The 16,427-nt window shown below is 46.1% G+C and overlaps 1 protein-coding gene across 2 annotated transcripts in view; it reads right to left on the reverse strand.

Moving 5' to 3' along the window:
* HTT (huntingtin) overlaps positions 1–16,427 on the reverse strand; it is a 289,833-nt gene that overhangs the window by 11,593 nt on the left and 261,813 nt on the right. For both annotated transcript variants that reach the window (XM_068276315.1, XM_068276307.1), the window contains 3 exons: positions 15,956–16,169; positions 9,522–9,627; positions 6,460–6,622 (listed from right to left, as the gene is read on the reverse strand). In XM_068276315.1, coding sequence (XP_068132416.1) covers positions 6,460–6,622; positions 9,522–9,627; positions 15,956–16,169 — 483 coding nt within the window. The remainder of the gene's footprint in view (positions 1–6,459; positions 6,623–9,521; positions 9,628–15,955; positions 16,170–16,427) is intronic.

A 16,427-nucleotide genomic window follows, 5' to 3' on the forward strand; every position in this document is an offset into this window, starting at 1 on the left:
TCCCTCCCCTATACCGTTCCCTAGAGTTTAGTGGTCCTCCCTCCCCTATACAGTACCCTAGGTCCTCCCTCCCCTATACAGTTCCCTAGTGTTTAGTGGTCCTCCCTCCCCTATACAGTTCCCTAGTGTTAAGTGGTCCTCCCTCCCCTATACAGTACCCTAGGTCCTCCCTCCCCTATACAGTTCCCTAGAGTTTAGTGGTCCTCCCTCCCCTATACCGTTACCTAGAGTTTAGTGGTCCTCCCTCCCCTATACCGTTTCCCTAGTGTTAAGTGTTCCCTAGTGTTAAGTGGTCCTCCCTCCCCTATACAGTTCCCTAGTGTTTAGTGATCCTCCCTCCCCTATACAGTTCCCTAGTGTTTAGTGGTCCTCCCTCCCCTATACCAGGGATCGGCAACCCGCGGCTCTTTTTCATCTTCTCCGCGACTCCGGTGTCAGTGGCGCGTGTGTGACGTGTGCTGTTGTCGCTGGCCGACAGCCTATCAGAGAGGCCGCCGGACCAGTGCAGTGCAGGGCTTCGGGCGGCCATTTTCCCGTAGCCCTGCAGGCAGGACGTGACGTAGGAAGAGGATCGTGGGAGTTGCGCGCCACAAGGTCGGGACTGGAGGAGATCGTGACAGGAGGTCTTCTGACTAGGTGAGTAAATGGGTTTTTTTTTTCAGATCTGCTGAAGGATTGTGCATATGGGGGTCAGATCTGCTGATGGATTATGCATATGGGGGTCAGATCTGCTGAAGGATTGTGCATATGGGGGTCAGATCTGCTGATGGATTGTGCATATGGGGGTCATATCTGCTAACAATTGGTGCATATGGTTTTGCGGCTCACAGTTTTTTTTCTCTTTTCGGAAACGGGTTCAAGTTGCTCTTTATGTCTTAAAGGTTGCAGACCCCTGTCCTATACCATACCTTGTGTTTAGTGGTCCTCTCTCCTCTATACAGTTACCTAGTGTTTAGTGGTCCTCCCTCCCCTATACCATACCTTGTGTTTAGTGGTCCTCCCTCCCCTATACAGTTCCCTAGTGTTTAGTGGTCCTCCCTCCCCTATACAGTTCCCTAGTGTTTAGTGGTCCTCCCTCCCCTATACAGTTCCCTAGTGTTTAGTGGTCCTCCCTACCCTATACAGTTCCCTAGTGTTTAGTGGTCCTCTCTCCCCTATACAGTTCCCTAGTGTTTAGTGGTCCTCCCTCCCCTATACAGTTCCCTATTGTTTAGTGGTCCTACCTCCCCTATACAGTTCCCTAGTGTTTAGTGGTCCTCCCTCCCCTATACAGTTCCCTAGTGTTTAGTGATCCTCCCTCCCCTATACGGTTCCCTAGTGTTTAGTGGTCCTCCCTCCCCTATACAGTTCTCTAGTGTTTAGTGGTCCTCCCTCCCCTATACGGTTCCCTAGTGTTTAGTGGTCCTCCCTCCCCTATACAGTTCCCTAGTGTTTAGTGGTCCTACCTTCCCTATACAGTTTCCTAGTGTTTAGTGGTCCTCCCTCCCCTATACAGTTCCCTAGTGTTTAGTGATCCTCCCTCCCCTATACGGTTCCCTAGTGTTTAGTGGTCCTCCCTCCCCTATACAGTTCCCTAGTGTTTAGTGGTCCTCCCTCCCCTATACGGTTCCCTAGTGTTTAGTGATCCTCCCTCCCCTATACAGTTCCCTAGTGTTTAGTGATCCTCCCTCCCCTATACAGTTCCCTAGTGTTCAGTGGTTCTCCCTCCCCTATACCATACCTCGTGTTTAGTGGTCCTCTCTCCCCTATACAGTTCCCTAGTGTTTAGTGGTCCTCTCTCCCCTATACAGTTCCCTAGTGTTTAGTGGTCCTCCCTCCCCTGTACAGTTCCCTAGTGTTTAGTGGTCCTCCCTCCCCTATACAGTTCCCTAGTGTTTAGTGGTCCTTCCTTCCTCTGTACAGTTCCGTTGTGTTTAGTGGTCCTCTCTCCCCTATACAGTTCCCTAGTGTTTAGTGGTCCTTCCTTCCTCTGTACAGTTCCGTTGTGTTTAGTGGTCCTCCCTCCCCTGTACAGTTCCCTAGTGTTTAGTGGTCCTCTCTCCCCTATACAGTTCCCTAGTGTTTAGTGGTCCTCTCTCCCCTATACAGTTCCCTAGTGTTTAGTGGTCCTCTCTCCCCTATACAGTTCCCTGGTTTCTAGAGCTTTCTGCCTCATCCATCATATGGCTTCCCTTGTGATCTAGGACTTCACCTCCAGTATAGCTTTCCAGGTGGTCTAAAGTGGGCCAAACATAATGCAAAGGGGGAAACCACTTGGGGGCCACATTTTTTGGCCCCCGGGTCAGAGTTTGACATGTATGAGATGGAGGGAAGCAAATTAACTTATCTGTATGTTCTTGGGAAGTGGGAGAAAATCAGAGTATCCGGAGGAAACCTACACAGATACAGGGAGAACAAAAACTCAGCGCTGTAAGGCGAGACTGCTATCCACCACACCCAGTGACTAGATTTAAACTGCAAAACAACACTTGGCCAATTAGGTGCTAAGGAAGGTATAGACTAAGCACAGTAAAAGATGGCCCCTAAGGATACAATTTGCTAAATTAACGTTTATGAATCATTATTCATATGAACAAACAGAAATTATCATTTGGGACCACTAATGGACAAAAATCTCCTAATCAGATTGATGGGAGCGATCCAAAAATTGGTCGATTTCAATAATTTGAACAGATTGGTTAGGAGATTTTCGTCCGTTAGTGGTCCTAAACGATCATTTTTAATTGTTCATATGAATAATCGTTTGTAAACGATCGCTAAGCAAATTGTATAGTTAGTGGCCACTCTAAGTAGGTTATGCTTTTATCCTTACACACAGCACCATCACCCGTGTGTACTGAAGAGTCCGCTTCCAGCCAGAAGCAGCACTTAATGCTCAGGGTCCAGAAGAGCTGTATGAAGTGTCAGAACAGGATCATCCACTAGGTAAACTGGGCAGGTGCCTGGGGCCAAGTGGGTGTCACGGGGGCCCCCCTGCCACCTTCTCTGACCTCTCTCCACTGCAGTTTATTAAAAAGACAACAAAGGTGTGCTAAATCTACTACCTTGCCTTGGGCGCCGTTACATCTTAAAGAACCACAGGTTTTGGGCCAGTCCATCTCCTCACGGGGGATTCTCAGGGTTTTCTTTGTTTTCAACAGCATTTCTGTCAGGTTTTAACTGCCTACTTTTTTCACAATAGCGGTCCTTTAATCCATGTCTGCATAGGGTAAATGCGCGCTCTCTTTATGCTCCTGCAGAATGATGCACACGTAGGCACTTGCCTTTGCTTAATAGGCTGCGTGTGGCAGGCTAACACTTACATTGTTAATGCTGCCTGTGGAGATGAGATATTCTAGAATGTGCTTGTCCGGACCCCTGCAGATTGTCTATCCCAATAACGGAGGGAAGAGGATGTAATGTGTGAACTTATTCAGAGATACTTGGCCCAGCGATGTCACACACAGCAGGCCCTTCTGGTGCGAAGACTCGGCTAAATTCCGATTTGTGACACCTCAGTGCACTCTGCAGGCAGCAACAGAGCAGCATAACCAATATACATTAACTCGTTCAGAGGCTCTGCTTATCTTCCGGTGTGAATCCATGACTTGCATTGTACATAACACTGAGCACACCAAGAAATCTCACATCTAGTCATAATTCACAAGGAAATCCAATGAATAAAATAGGCAAATGTTCATCTATAGTTTTTATATAAAGGATGTTGCAGATGTCTTTTTGCAATTTGAGGTTTTCAAAACCAATGTTTTCATTTCAGACTGTAGCCTGATGACCTTTTTTCCCAAACTTCCAGTGAGCTAGATTCGCTCCTCTTGGCACAGGACTTTGCTTTGAGTACTGTTGCCATGAGACTGTCTGGGAACTCTCACCTTGCTGCGGAAGGCATGGGCTGCATAGTGCAGGAGCCACTTTTACTGCTTCTCCCCACCTGGGCAGTGGCACTGCTAGGGCATTCTAGTTAGGGGTCTGTTCCACAAATACTAAGCAGGCGCTAAGTAGTTCTGCTTCCTATTTGTGCAGGCAGCAGCAATCCTCTTGCTGGGCTACATCACCTGACACGGTTATTACAGTCTGAGCTTGTAGGTGGGATGGCGCGTTGCCGCAGGACATGAGTGAGCTGTAAGTTGAATATATTTTTTTCCCCGTTTTTTTTTTTTTTTTTTTAAACCAGGCAGGCACAATGCCCAATTGTGTTTGAGAAAGAGATACACTGCATATTTAAGTGGTGTTTGTGTTATATTTTGGGGAAGAATGGTTATACACTTCCTAATTATCAGGGGGCACGATTTTTTCTTTTTTTGGGGCAGCCATCCTGTGCCCTCGTAGTCACTCACTGCTGGTCTGTTACCCGTCCGTTAGCTGGTTTAGTTTTGGTCGACCTCGGGGTCGACGGGCCGCATTCTGTACATTTTTACGCATTCCCGCTGGTGCAGGAACATGAACACATACATTTTTACGCGTTAGTGGTTCAATGCTCAATGCGTAAAATTTTACGCGTTGAACCACTAACGCGTAAAAATGTATGTGTTAATGTACCTGCACCAGCAGGAATGCATGAAAAATGTACGCAATGCGGCCTGCCGACCTCACGGTCGGCAAAAACTAAACTAGCTGGCGGCGGGGGACTGGAGCAGCAGTGAGTGACTACGAGGGCACATGATGGCTGCATGGGGCTGGTAGAAGCCCCAGGTAAGTGAAACTTTTTTTTTTTTTGCCTGATAACTCCTTTAAAGCTGCTTTTTTTTTTCCAATTGCCACTATCTAAGCACCTGAGATACTGTTAGGTTAGAGTCATAATTTCAGAGATTCTAGCACCAGCTCTTCTTACACCGATTACCAGGTCTTGTTCAAAGTCAAAATCTTTTGTCTTACCTATAGTGATATTAACTTCTGTGATAACTACGTCGTCCGAAGCTGAGCGATCCTTATATAAGTAACTAAATGTTGTTACGTCACTGCTAGACTGGTTTACTTTCACATAAGGGATGTATGTAATTTTGTACCCACTCAGTGTACATTAGATGTCATTGTAAAGTACTGGTTACTAGAGAAAATCTGTAATACTTTACTAATCTACTAGAAGAACTTGGGACTCAATTCACACCATGCAAGTTGCAGTGAGTTTTGACCAGTGATGGTAGCTTCAGAGTAGCTACGAGATCATAGCTACTCATAATTGAAATGGTAATCAAGCTTGATTACAACCAGGTGTGACCGCAGGAGACCGGGAGGGGGGTTAACTTACCCACAAGTCTGTGGGATCTTCTGCGTTCCATTTGCGCCACAGGCGAAGTGCTGGCGGTGTTCCACGCTCACTGCCGCTCTTCCTACCTCCAGCCAGGAGGAATTGCTGTGGCGAGTCATGGAACAGGGCCAACATTTCGCCTGTGGCGCGAATGGAACACAGAGGATCCCATAAACTTATGGATTAGTTACCTCCCCTCCCCCCCCCCCATTAGCTACGGTCATTCTTGGTGTAATCAAACTTAATTACCATTTCAATTCCAAGTATTGTATTTGATGCTGTTTGTACATTATTTATGTAAATATTGAGTTCAATGTACTACTGTCATATTCTGTCGCTTTTCCTGCCTTTCTGTCTATGTACCGCTCAGTATTGTGCCAAACCCAATTCCGGGCATGCCCAGTCATGCTTGGCGAAATAAAACGGATTCTGATTCTATGAACTCGCAGCTACTCGGAGGCCCATCACTGGTTTTGACGCACTACACACAGAGTGTGATAAGCATGTTAACATAAAAGTTAATAGACTTTCCTTTTAACATTTACAATACAACAGTGAGTTGCTATGCTGTGCATTTCAACTTGTCAGGAGTGATTAAAACTCATAGAAATGTGTGCTATGGGTGTGTCAGCGCATGGATCATGCAGATAAGCCCAGTTGAATCTGATTTCCTTTCCCTCCACATCACTTCACAGTGGTTTGGCAATGCAGTAAAACTCTAAGAAATGTGTGATGAAATGCACAAAAACTCCCTGATCAATGCATATGTTTTTACATGCATTTTAATGCATTTCAAAGCATTTACTAGTGTGAATGAGCCCTAAAGGTGGCCACACACCATACAAGGTTTTAAATATCTGTTCAATTTAAGAATTGCAATCAATTTTTCTGACTGATTGTAACATTTCAAAAATATGACCAATGTACCACATACCTATGTTCAATTTTTCCCTAATTATGATAAAAATGATTGGAAACGCTGAGAAAATTTCTAGGGTGTGTATATTAATAAATTGAAAATCTAACACACACCATACAATCTTTAGAAAGATTGAAGAAAAATATCTGGCATTCCAGATCGATAAAAATCGAAGAAAACTGGAAATCCAATCGAGGGGGAGGGGGGGGACTACTGGGAACCCACATTTCTAAACAACTTTTTTGTATGTACACCAACCACAGGAAGAAACAAGACAAGCCATTATCAGACTTACCTTGTAAACAACGGATGCCATGAACTGTGGGTAGGGCTGTTGATTGGATAAAAACTCCCCGATAACTTTGTTCATTACGTCTTGAGGAGGAAAAAAGTCATCTAAAAACTGTGGGAGAATCCGGGCCACAACTCTGGCCTCAAACGGGAATCCTTTCCTGATCCTACCCAAGAGGAAAGAGACTGTCAGCGTAAAGAACAATGCGCATAACTACTATAGGACGAATGGAAAGCTGCATGAAGAGCGTCACAAGGAAAGGTAAAAAACAACATTAAAGGGGGATTTAAGTTCAAAATAAAAATCCTAATAAAATTAATAGAGTGCCCTTAAAAATATAAGCAATAAGTTTTACAGTCTAAATACAGCAGGATTTCAGCTTAACTTCTACCTTTTTCATTCTCAAATTTGTCAGTAACCCAAGCAGGAGCCGCTATGCATTCTGGGGCAGTTTTTTACCTATCCCAAGGGTCCCCAAACGTTTTGGGTCGGGGGCCGGGTCAACATACTTCAGACTGCTGGGGGGCCAGAGTATACATAGAAGTCTTTGTGGGCCAGACAGTGATGCATACCCAGGTGACAACCTTCAGTCCAACTGGACAACAGTGTCACCTGATGTGGAATTTGATTGGAAACCAGCAAATTACTGCTTTCTGGCTTCATTCTATATGTGGACCACCAATATTTAAAGATGTAGCTGACCGCATCAATAATACATTTTGTGTGTGGGGGGCTGGTAAAAAATCCCCAGGGGGCAACATTCGGCCCGCAGGCCTTAGTTTGAGGACCACTGATCTATCCCTACAGATGAGAGTTGCTGAAGACTCCTGAAGATGAACAGCAGATTTAAAGTGTATCTGAGCCGGAGCCCGGATACAAAAATAGACAACTTGCTCAAAGAGAGGGAAGCCTCTGGACCTTATCGAGGCTTCCCTCGGTATTCTGCGGTGTCCCCTTGCCTAGCACAGACCCCTAGGAAAGTAGTTATACATTTTAGAATGTAAATCAGGGAGAGGAAAGAATTTGCAATGGGCAAACCCTGACTAAATAATCGATAAATGAATATTGTAAAAAAATAAGCAGTTTTATTCATTATGTCACTACTACACTATTTAAAAAGCCTTGGAAGTCTTCCCATCTCTCGGATGCAAGGAGAGGGGAAAAAAAATGGCCCCAGAATGCACGGCACCTTGTCCTCAGCTTAGGTTACTAAACATTTTGAGAATGAAATCATGTTGTATTTAGACTGTACTGATTTAATGGCACTCCTTAGATTTTTCATGTGTTTTATCCTAAAGAAAACTTGTAAAAAAAAAATCCTTCTGGGGGATACTTACCTGGGGTGGGGGAAGCCTCTGGATCCCCCGTCCTCCTCTGTCCCGGCAATCCAGCGCTGTGACCCCCAAACAGTGGCGAGGTAAATATTTACCTACCGCAATCCAGCGCAGGCGCAGCTCTTAGTTCGGGCTAAGGCAGAAATAGCTGAGCCTGATCGTATCTGCTCGTTTGCGCCTGCGCATTAGAGCGAATAGATCGGGCTCGGCTATTTCCGCCTTAGCCAGAATAAAGTGCCACTACTGCGCCTGCGCAGGATTACGGTAGGTAAATACTGCGCCTGCACATGGTTTGTCAGGCTTTGGCGAAAAAATTTTGGTGGAGCCAGTGCTGGATTGCCCCAGGCCACAGAGGACGGGAAGCCTCATTGGGACCCTGAGGCTTCCCCCTCCCGAGGTAAGTATGTCCCAGAGGGAGATTTTTTTTGTTACAGGTTCTCTTTAAATACATAGTTGTAACCCACACAGTTTAGCTGCAAATCTATAAAGTAATAGAGATGGTCAATGAGATGTTCTCCTAGTGTCCTTCCCAAGTCTGATCTCACCAGGGATGTACCAAAATGTGTTTCCTCTGCACTTTGCCAGCCACTCAGAAAGTGATGCTGCAACACTGAGGATATGGTCATGTTGGGTCCTCTCTTATTGAGGGTGTTCTCAGGTTAACATATAGGAGAGGAACTCCCATGAGATCAGATTTAGAAAAGAGACAAAGCATGTATGTACTACTGTGATATTTTAAAGAATAATAGGCTAATAAAAGGCTACCATATTTCTTTCCGTGTAAATATACCACTTGCCTGACTATAAATCTGATATTTAGACTTCTGAAACACACGCCTGGGACGAGCATGCAGCCAGTGGAAGGAGACGGGAGCCACAAGGTCTGATATACAAACATATCCAAAGTAGGTGATTGAGAAGACAGACATAAGTAGGTGATAAAGACAGCCACAGGCCCATTTCACACATGTGACGTTGCGTCACAGTATTCTCTCCTGCTGCAGCGGCCATTATTCTCTATGAGACAGGCTACAGTCCCCTGGTGTGATGGAAGTGCTCCAGGCACCACAATTACCGCAAAAGTTGCAGTGCGTTACTCTGTGATTCCCAGAAGTAAACTAGTATCCTGTTCAGAAGACCACCGGGAGCGCAGGCGCGGCTAGAATACAACTGTGCATGCACATGACGTAAACTTCCCCTAACTGTGCACATGCGGGTTATACTGTGTCCAGTTGATAGGTTCCCACCCAGGGGCTCCGGGCCTAGTCCTAGCTGAATTACAGATGAATAGAGCCTAGTGGGGGGCAATAGAAGACACATTCCTCGTTTGGATAGCATTATGGAAGTATGTAAAACATTTAAAGTGGAACTGAAGATACAGCTAAAATAAAGAGTTTCACTTACCTGGGGCTTCTGCCAGCCCCTTGTAGCCATCCTGTCCTGTGCCAGTCCTCCATAATCCTCCGTTCTCCCGCCGCGGTGCAGTTTCATTACTGCCGACTTGTAAATCGACAGCAACTGCGCCTGCACATCCCTGGCCACGTGTTCCCTTCTTCCCGTTCCTGTCCTTACAAGTCGGTGGTAACGAAACTGCACCGTGGTAGGAGAATGGAGGATCTCTGTTTTAGATGAATCTTCAGTTCCACTTTAAGACCGAATTGTCACCTCCGAAATCCTTTAAGGTGGGAACACTTATGATCACATACTGTTTTATAAATAAGAGTATCTTACCTGTCAAAAAGCACAGAAACCCGTTCCATGGCCACAATGACAGACTCGCTGTCTGGGGCAGCAGGACTTGGATCTGTGGTACGCCCCGGGCTGATCTTCTCTTTACCTAAATAAAACAGAAGGAACATAAGGATTACATCTTCCAAAGCACAATGGCGTAGTGACAACAACACTGAGGCAACCTGAAGGCAAGCCTGGATACCAATTGAAAGATACTCTAAGCATTTTCTCTGTAAATAGTCATGTAATCTGTGTCTCCACTGTGGGCAACAGGCTACCTCATCCTATCATTTGTACATGCATTACATGGACTGGATACTAAACAGAATCGTAGCCAGACGGAGCTTCAAGTCTACAATTAGCATGTTTTTCTCCAGCTACATACACAGCTTTGTAAATAAAATGTATTATTTTCATTTTTTATTTACAAAGGGCTAACATCATCCATAGCATGACGGACAGGCTTTGGGAGAGTGTTCCAAAGGAGAGGGACCACCCATGAGAAGTCCTGGATACAGGAGTGCGAGGTGGTGACCAAGCTAGAGGGACAAAGGGGTCTCCTGGGAGGAAAGGAGGTATCGGGCGGGGAGGTATCTGGAGATTAACCACTTAAGGACTGCAGTCATAAAACCCCTTAAGGACCAGAGCCTTTTTTTCCATTCGGACCACTGCAGCTTTCACGGTTTATTGCTCAGTCATACAACCTACCACCTAAATGAATTTTACCTCCTTTTCTTGTCACTAATACAGCTTTCTTTCGGTGCTATTTGATTGCTGCTGCGAGTTTTACTTTTTATTATATTCATCAAAAAAGACATGAATTTTGTCAAAAAAATGACTTTTTTAACTTTCTGTGCTGACATTTTTCAAATAAAGTAAAATTTCCTATATATTTGAGCGCGAAAGTTATTCTGCTACATGTCTTTGATAAAAAAAAAAACATTCAGTGTATATTTATTGGATTGGGTAAAAGTTATAGCGTTTACAAACTATGGTGCCAAAAGTGAATTTTCCCATTTTCAAGCATCTCTGACTTTTCTGCGCACCTGTCAGGTTTCATGAGGGGCTAAAATTCCAGGATAGTACAAATCCCCCCCAAATGACCCCATTTTGGAAAGAAGACATCCCAAAGTATTCAGTGAGAGGCATGGTGAGTTCATAGAAGATTTTATTTTTTGTCACAAGTAAGAGGAAAATGACACTTTGTAACAAAAAAAAAAAAAAAAAAAAAAGTTTCCATTTCTTCTAACTTGCGACAAAAAAAAATGAAATCTGCCACGGACTCACTATGCTACTCTCTGAATACCTTGAAGTGTCTACTTTCCAAAATGGGGTCATTTGTGGGGTGTGTTCACTGTCCTGGCATTTTGGGGGGTGCCTAATTGTAAGCACCCCTGTAAAGCCTAAAGATGCTCATTGGACTTTGGGCCCCTTAGCGCAGTTAGGCTGCAAAAAAGTGCCACACATGTGGTATTGCCGTACTCAGGAGAAGTAGTATAATGTGTTTTGGGGTGTATTTTTACACATACCCATGCTGGGTGGGAGAAATATCTCTGTAAATGACAATTGTTTTATTTTTTTTACACACAATTGTCAATTTATAGAGATATTTCTCCCACTCAGCATGGGTATGTGGAAAAATACACCCCAAAACACATTATACTACTTCTCCTGAGTACGGCGATACCACATGTGTGGCACTTTTTTGCACCCTAACTGCGCTAAGGGGCCCAAAGTCCAATGAGTACCTTTAGGATTTCACAGGTCATTTTGAGAAATTTCGTTTCAAGACTGCTCCTCACGGTTTAGGGCCCCTAAAATGCCAGGACAGTATAGGAATCCCACAAATTACCCCATTTTAGAAAGAAGACACCCCAAGGTATTCCATTAGGAGGATGGTGAGTTCATAGAAGATTTTTTTTTTTTGTCACAAGTTAGCGGAAATTGATTTGAATTGTTTTTTTTCACAAAGTGTCATTTTCTGCTAACTTGTGACAAAAATAAAATCTTCTATGAACTCACCATACTCCTAACGGAATACCTTGGGGTGTCTTCTTTCTAAAATGGGGTCATTTGTGGGGTTCCTATACTGCCCTGGCATTTTAGGGGCCCTAAACCGCGAGGAGTAGTCTTGAAACCAAATGTCGCAAAATGACCTGTGAAATCCTAAAGGTACTCATTGGACTTTGGGCCCCTTAGCGCACTTAGGGTGCAAAAAAGTGCCACACATGTGGTACCGCCGTACTCAGGAGAAGTAGTATAATGTGTTTTGGGGTGTATTTTTACACATACAGATGCTAGGTGGGAGAAATATCTCTGTAAATGACAATTATTTGATTTTTTTTACACACAATTGTCCATTTACAGAGAGATTTCTCCCACCCAGCATGGGTATGTATAAAAATACACCTCAAAACACATTATACTACTTCTTCTGAGTACGGCGATACCACATGTGTGACACTTTTTTGCAACCTAGGTGCGCTAAGGGGCCTAACGTCCTATTCACAGGTCATTTTGAGGCATTTGGATTCTAGACTACTCCTCACGGTTTAGGGCCCCTAAAATGCCAGGGCAGTATAGGAACCCCACAAGTGACCCCATTTTAGAAAGAAGACACCCCAAGGTATTCCGTTAGGGGTATGGTGAGTTCATAGAAGATTTTTTTTTTGTCACAAGTTAGCGGAAAATGACACTTTGTGAAAAAAAAAACAATACATATCAATTTCCGCTAACTTGTGACAAAAAATAAAATCTTCTATGAACTCACCATACTCCTAACGGAATACCTTGGGGTGTCTTCTTTCTAGAATGGGGTCATTTGTGGGGTTCCAATACTGCCCTGGCATTTTAGGGGCCCTAAACCGTGAGGAGTAGTCTTGAACCCAAATGTCTCAAAATGACCTGTGAAATCCTAAAGGTACTCATTGGACTTTGGGCCCCTTAGCACAGTTAGGCTGCAAAAAAGTGTCACACATGTGGTATCGCCGTACTCAGAAGAAGTAGTATAATGTGTTTTGTGGTGTATTTTTACATATAACCATGCTGGGTGGGAGAAATATCTCTGTAAATGACACATTTTTGATTTTTTTTACACACAATTGTCCATTTACAGAGAGATTTCTCCCACCCAGCATGGGTATGTGTAAAAATACACCACAAAACACATTATACTACTTCTCCTGAGTATGGCGATACTACATGTGTGACACTTTTTTGCAGCCTAGGTGCGCTAAGGGGCCCAACGTCCTATTCACAGGTCATTTTGAGGCATTTGTTTTCTAGACTACTCCCTACGGTTTAGGGCCCCTAAAATGCCAGGGCAGTATAGGAACCCCACAAGTGACCCCATTTTAGAAAGACGACACCCCAAGGTATTCCGTTAGGGGTATGGTGAGTTCATAGAAGATTTTATTTTTTGTCACAAGTTAGTGAAAAATGACACTTTGTGAAAAAAACAATAAAAATCCAATTTCCGCTAACTTTTGACAAAAAATAAAATCTTCTATGAACTCATCATACACCTAACAGAATACCTTGGGGTGTCTTCTTTCTAAAATGGGGTCACTTGTGGGGTTCCTATACTGCCCTGGCATTTTACGGGCCCAAAACTGTGAGTAGTCTGGAAACCAAATTTCTCAAAATGACTGTTCAGGGGTATAAGCATCTGCAAATTTTGATGACAGGTGGTCTATGAGGGGGCAAATTTTGTGGAAACGGTCATAAGCAGGGTGGCCTCTTAGATGACAGGATGAATTGGGCCTGATCTGATGGATAGGAGTGCTAGGGGGGTGACAGGAGGTGATTGATGGGTGTCTCAGGGGGCGGTTAGAGGGGAAAATAGATGCAATCAATGCACTGGGGAGGTGATCGGAAGGGGGTCTGAGGGGGATCTGAGGGTTTGGCCGAGTGATCAGGAGCCCACACGGGGCAAATTAGGGCCTGATCTGATGGGTAGGTGTGCTAGGGGGTGACAGGAGGTGATTTATGGGTGTCTCAAGGTGTGATTAGAGGGGGGAAATAGATGCAAGCAATGCACTAGCGAGGTGATCAGGGCTGGGGTCTGAGGGCGTTCTGAGGTGTGGGCGGGTGATTGGGTGCCCGCAAGGGGCAGATTAGGGTCTAATCTGATGGGTAACAGTGACAGGTGGTGATAGGGGGTGATTGATGGGTAATTAGTGGGTGTTTAGAGGAGAGAATAGATGTAAACACTGCGCTTGGGAGGTGATCTGATGTCGGATCTGCGGGCGATCTATTGGTGTGGGTGGGTGATCAGATTGCCCGCAAGGGGCAGGTTAGGGGCTGATTGATGGGTGGCAGTGACAGGGGGTGATTGATGGGTGGCAGTGACAGGGGGTGATTGACAGGTGATCAGTGGGTTATTACAGGGAAGAACGGATGTAAATAATGCACTGGCGAATCGATAAGGGGGGGGGGGTTGAGGGCAATCTGAGCGTGTGGGCGGGCGATTGGGTGCCCGCAAGGGTCTAATCTGATGGGTAACAGTGACAGGTGGTGATAGGGGGTGATTGATGGGTGATTGATGGGTAATTAGTGGGTGTTTAGAGGAGAGAATAGATGTAAACGATGGATTTGGGAGGTGATCTGATGTCGGATCTGCGGGCGATTTATTGGTGTGGGTGGGTGATCAGATTGCCCGCAAGGGGCAGGTTAGGGGCTGATTGATGGGTGGCAGTGACAGGGGGTGATTGATGGGTGGCAGTGACAGGGGGTGATTGACAGGTGATCAGTGGGTTATTACAGGGAAGAACGGATGTAAATAATGCACTGGCGAATCGATAAGGGGGGGGTTGAGGGCAATCTGAGCGTGTGGGCGGGCGATTGGGTGCCCGCAAGGGTCTAATCTGATGGGTAACAGTGACAGGTGGTGATAGGGGGTGATTGATGGGTAATTAGTGGGTGTTTAGAGGAGAGAATAGATGTAAACGATGGATTTGGGAGGTGATCTGATGTCGGATCTGCAGGCGATCTATTGGTGTGGGTGGGTGATCAGATTGCCCGCAAGGGGCAGGTTAGGGGCTGATTGATGGGTGGCAGTGACAGGGGGTGATTGACGGGTGATTGATGGGTGATTGACGGGTGATTGACAGGTGATCAGGGGGGATAGATGCATACAGTACACAGGGGGGGGGGGAGGGTCTGGGGGGGTCTGGGGAGAATCTGAGGGGTGGGGGGGTGATCAGGAGGGAGCAGGGGGCAGTTTAGGGACTAAAAAAAAAAATAGCGTTGACAGATAGTGACAGGGAGTGATTGATGGGTGATTAGGGGGGTGATTGTGTGCAAATGGTGGTCTGGGGGGTGGGCAGGGGGGGGTCTTAGGGGTACTGTGGGCGATCAGGGGGCAGGGGGGGGCAGATCAGTGTGTTTGGGTGCAGACTAGGGTGGCTGCAGCCTGCCCTGGTGGTCCCTCGGACACTGGGACCACCAGGGCAGGAGGCAGCCTGTATAATACACTTTGTAAACATTACAAAGCGTATTATACGCTTCCTATCCGGGGATCGTCGGGTTAACAACCCGCCGGCGCTTCCGATTGGCCGGCGGGTTGACGTCACGGGTGGGCGGAGCCTATTGCCGGTGGATGCGCGCGCATCCCAGCGCGCGATCCCCGGCCAGAGAGTGCCCCAGGACCTGACGCCAATCTGCGTTACGTGGTCCTGGGGCTGCCACTTTGCCGCCGCCAATATGAAGTAGGCGGTCGGCAAGTGGTTAATACGGAAATGTAAGGAGAAGAAGATGAATTCAAATGGACATGAGTGCATTCTAAAGGATCCTAAGGGAAAAATAAAGATTCCTCCATCTGGAGCTTATGGAGGTGACAGCTTATGCAGAGCTTTGTACGACAGCATGAGGAGTTTAAAGTGTACCTGAGATGGGTGATTACCAATAAAGCATGCATACCTGGGACTTCCTCCAGCCCCCTCCGGCCTGATCGCTCCCTGCTACATCCCCTTCTCCCTCTCCGTTCGCCAGCAACTTCCATCAGTCTAGGCCAGTCGGCGCATGCGCAGTCCAGCCAGGCGCGCTCCCGTCTGGCTCCAGTCGCCGGGAGCGTTCTGCACCTGTGCACTTGGCTCCGGACTGAAGGACTGAACAGAGAGTGAGAAGAGGACGCCGTGGGAGTGATTAGGCAGGAGGGAGCGGGAGGAAGCCCCAGGTAGGTATATTTTAATGCTAATCCCCCCCCTTTCAAATTACCTTTAAACTGAATCCTTTGGATAATTGGTTAACAATAGACTGGCAGAGATAGTCTCAGAGGAGCAGGAGGAGAGGTGGATGAGACGGCAGCAGAGTTTAGTAGGGACTGGAGAGGTGCCTGTCTGCTTTTTGGTAAACCACAGAGAAGGGTGTTACAGTAGTCAAGACAGGAAATGATTAGAGCATGTACAATTACAATGGCATCACATCACACCCACCTGTGTACATGCATGTTAGCATCAGTCCTAATGCAGTCATGGCCCGGTGTGGACTGTGCATATTCACTCTGTCAACACTGAGCTTAACCAGCGCCTCTGCATCCAGCCTGGAGAGCTGCTCTGACAGCAGGAGGCGCTCTAAGCCTCTCAGGACACAGTGATATATCATGGAAGGGGTGGACTCCTCGCTGCCCGACACCATCACGCCACACATCTAGGGGGGCGAGAGAGAGAGAGAGAGAGAGAGAGAGAGAGAGAGAGAGAGAGAGAGAGAGAGAGAGAGAGGTCATTCCTCAGCAGCAGTATGACAAAATCACATGTACTTTACAAAAACAATGGAGATTTCCTCCAGTTTCTTCTCAGTGCTTCTTGCTAGGACTGGTTCTCACAGGTGACTAAAGAGCTGTGAATTCACCACTTCAAATCAGCTGCTGACACAGTCACACACCACTGTGCAGAGTGAAGGACTGAC

This window comes from Hyperolius riggenbachi, chromosome 1, assembly GCF_040937935.1.
Source record: "Hyperolius riggenbachi isolate aHypRig1 chromosome 1, aHypRig1.pri, whole genome shotgun sequence".
In the NCBI taxonomy this organism is placed as follows: Eukaryota; Metazoa; Chordata; class Amphibia; order Anura; family Hyperoliidae; genus Hyperolius; species Hyperolius riggenbachi.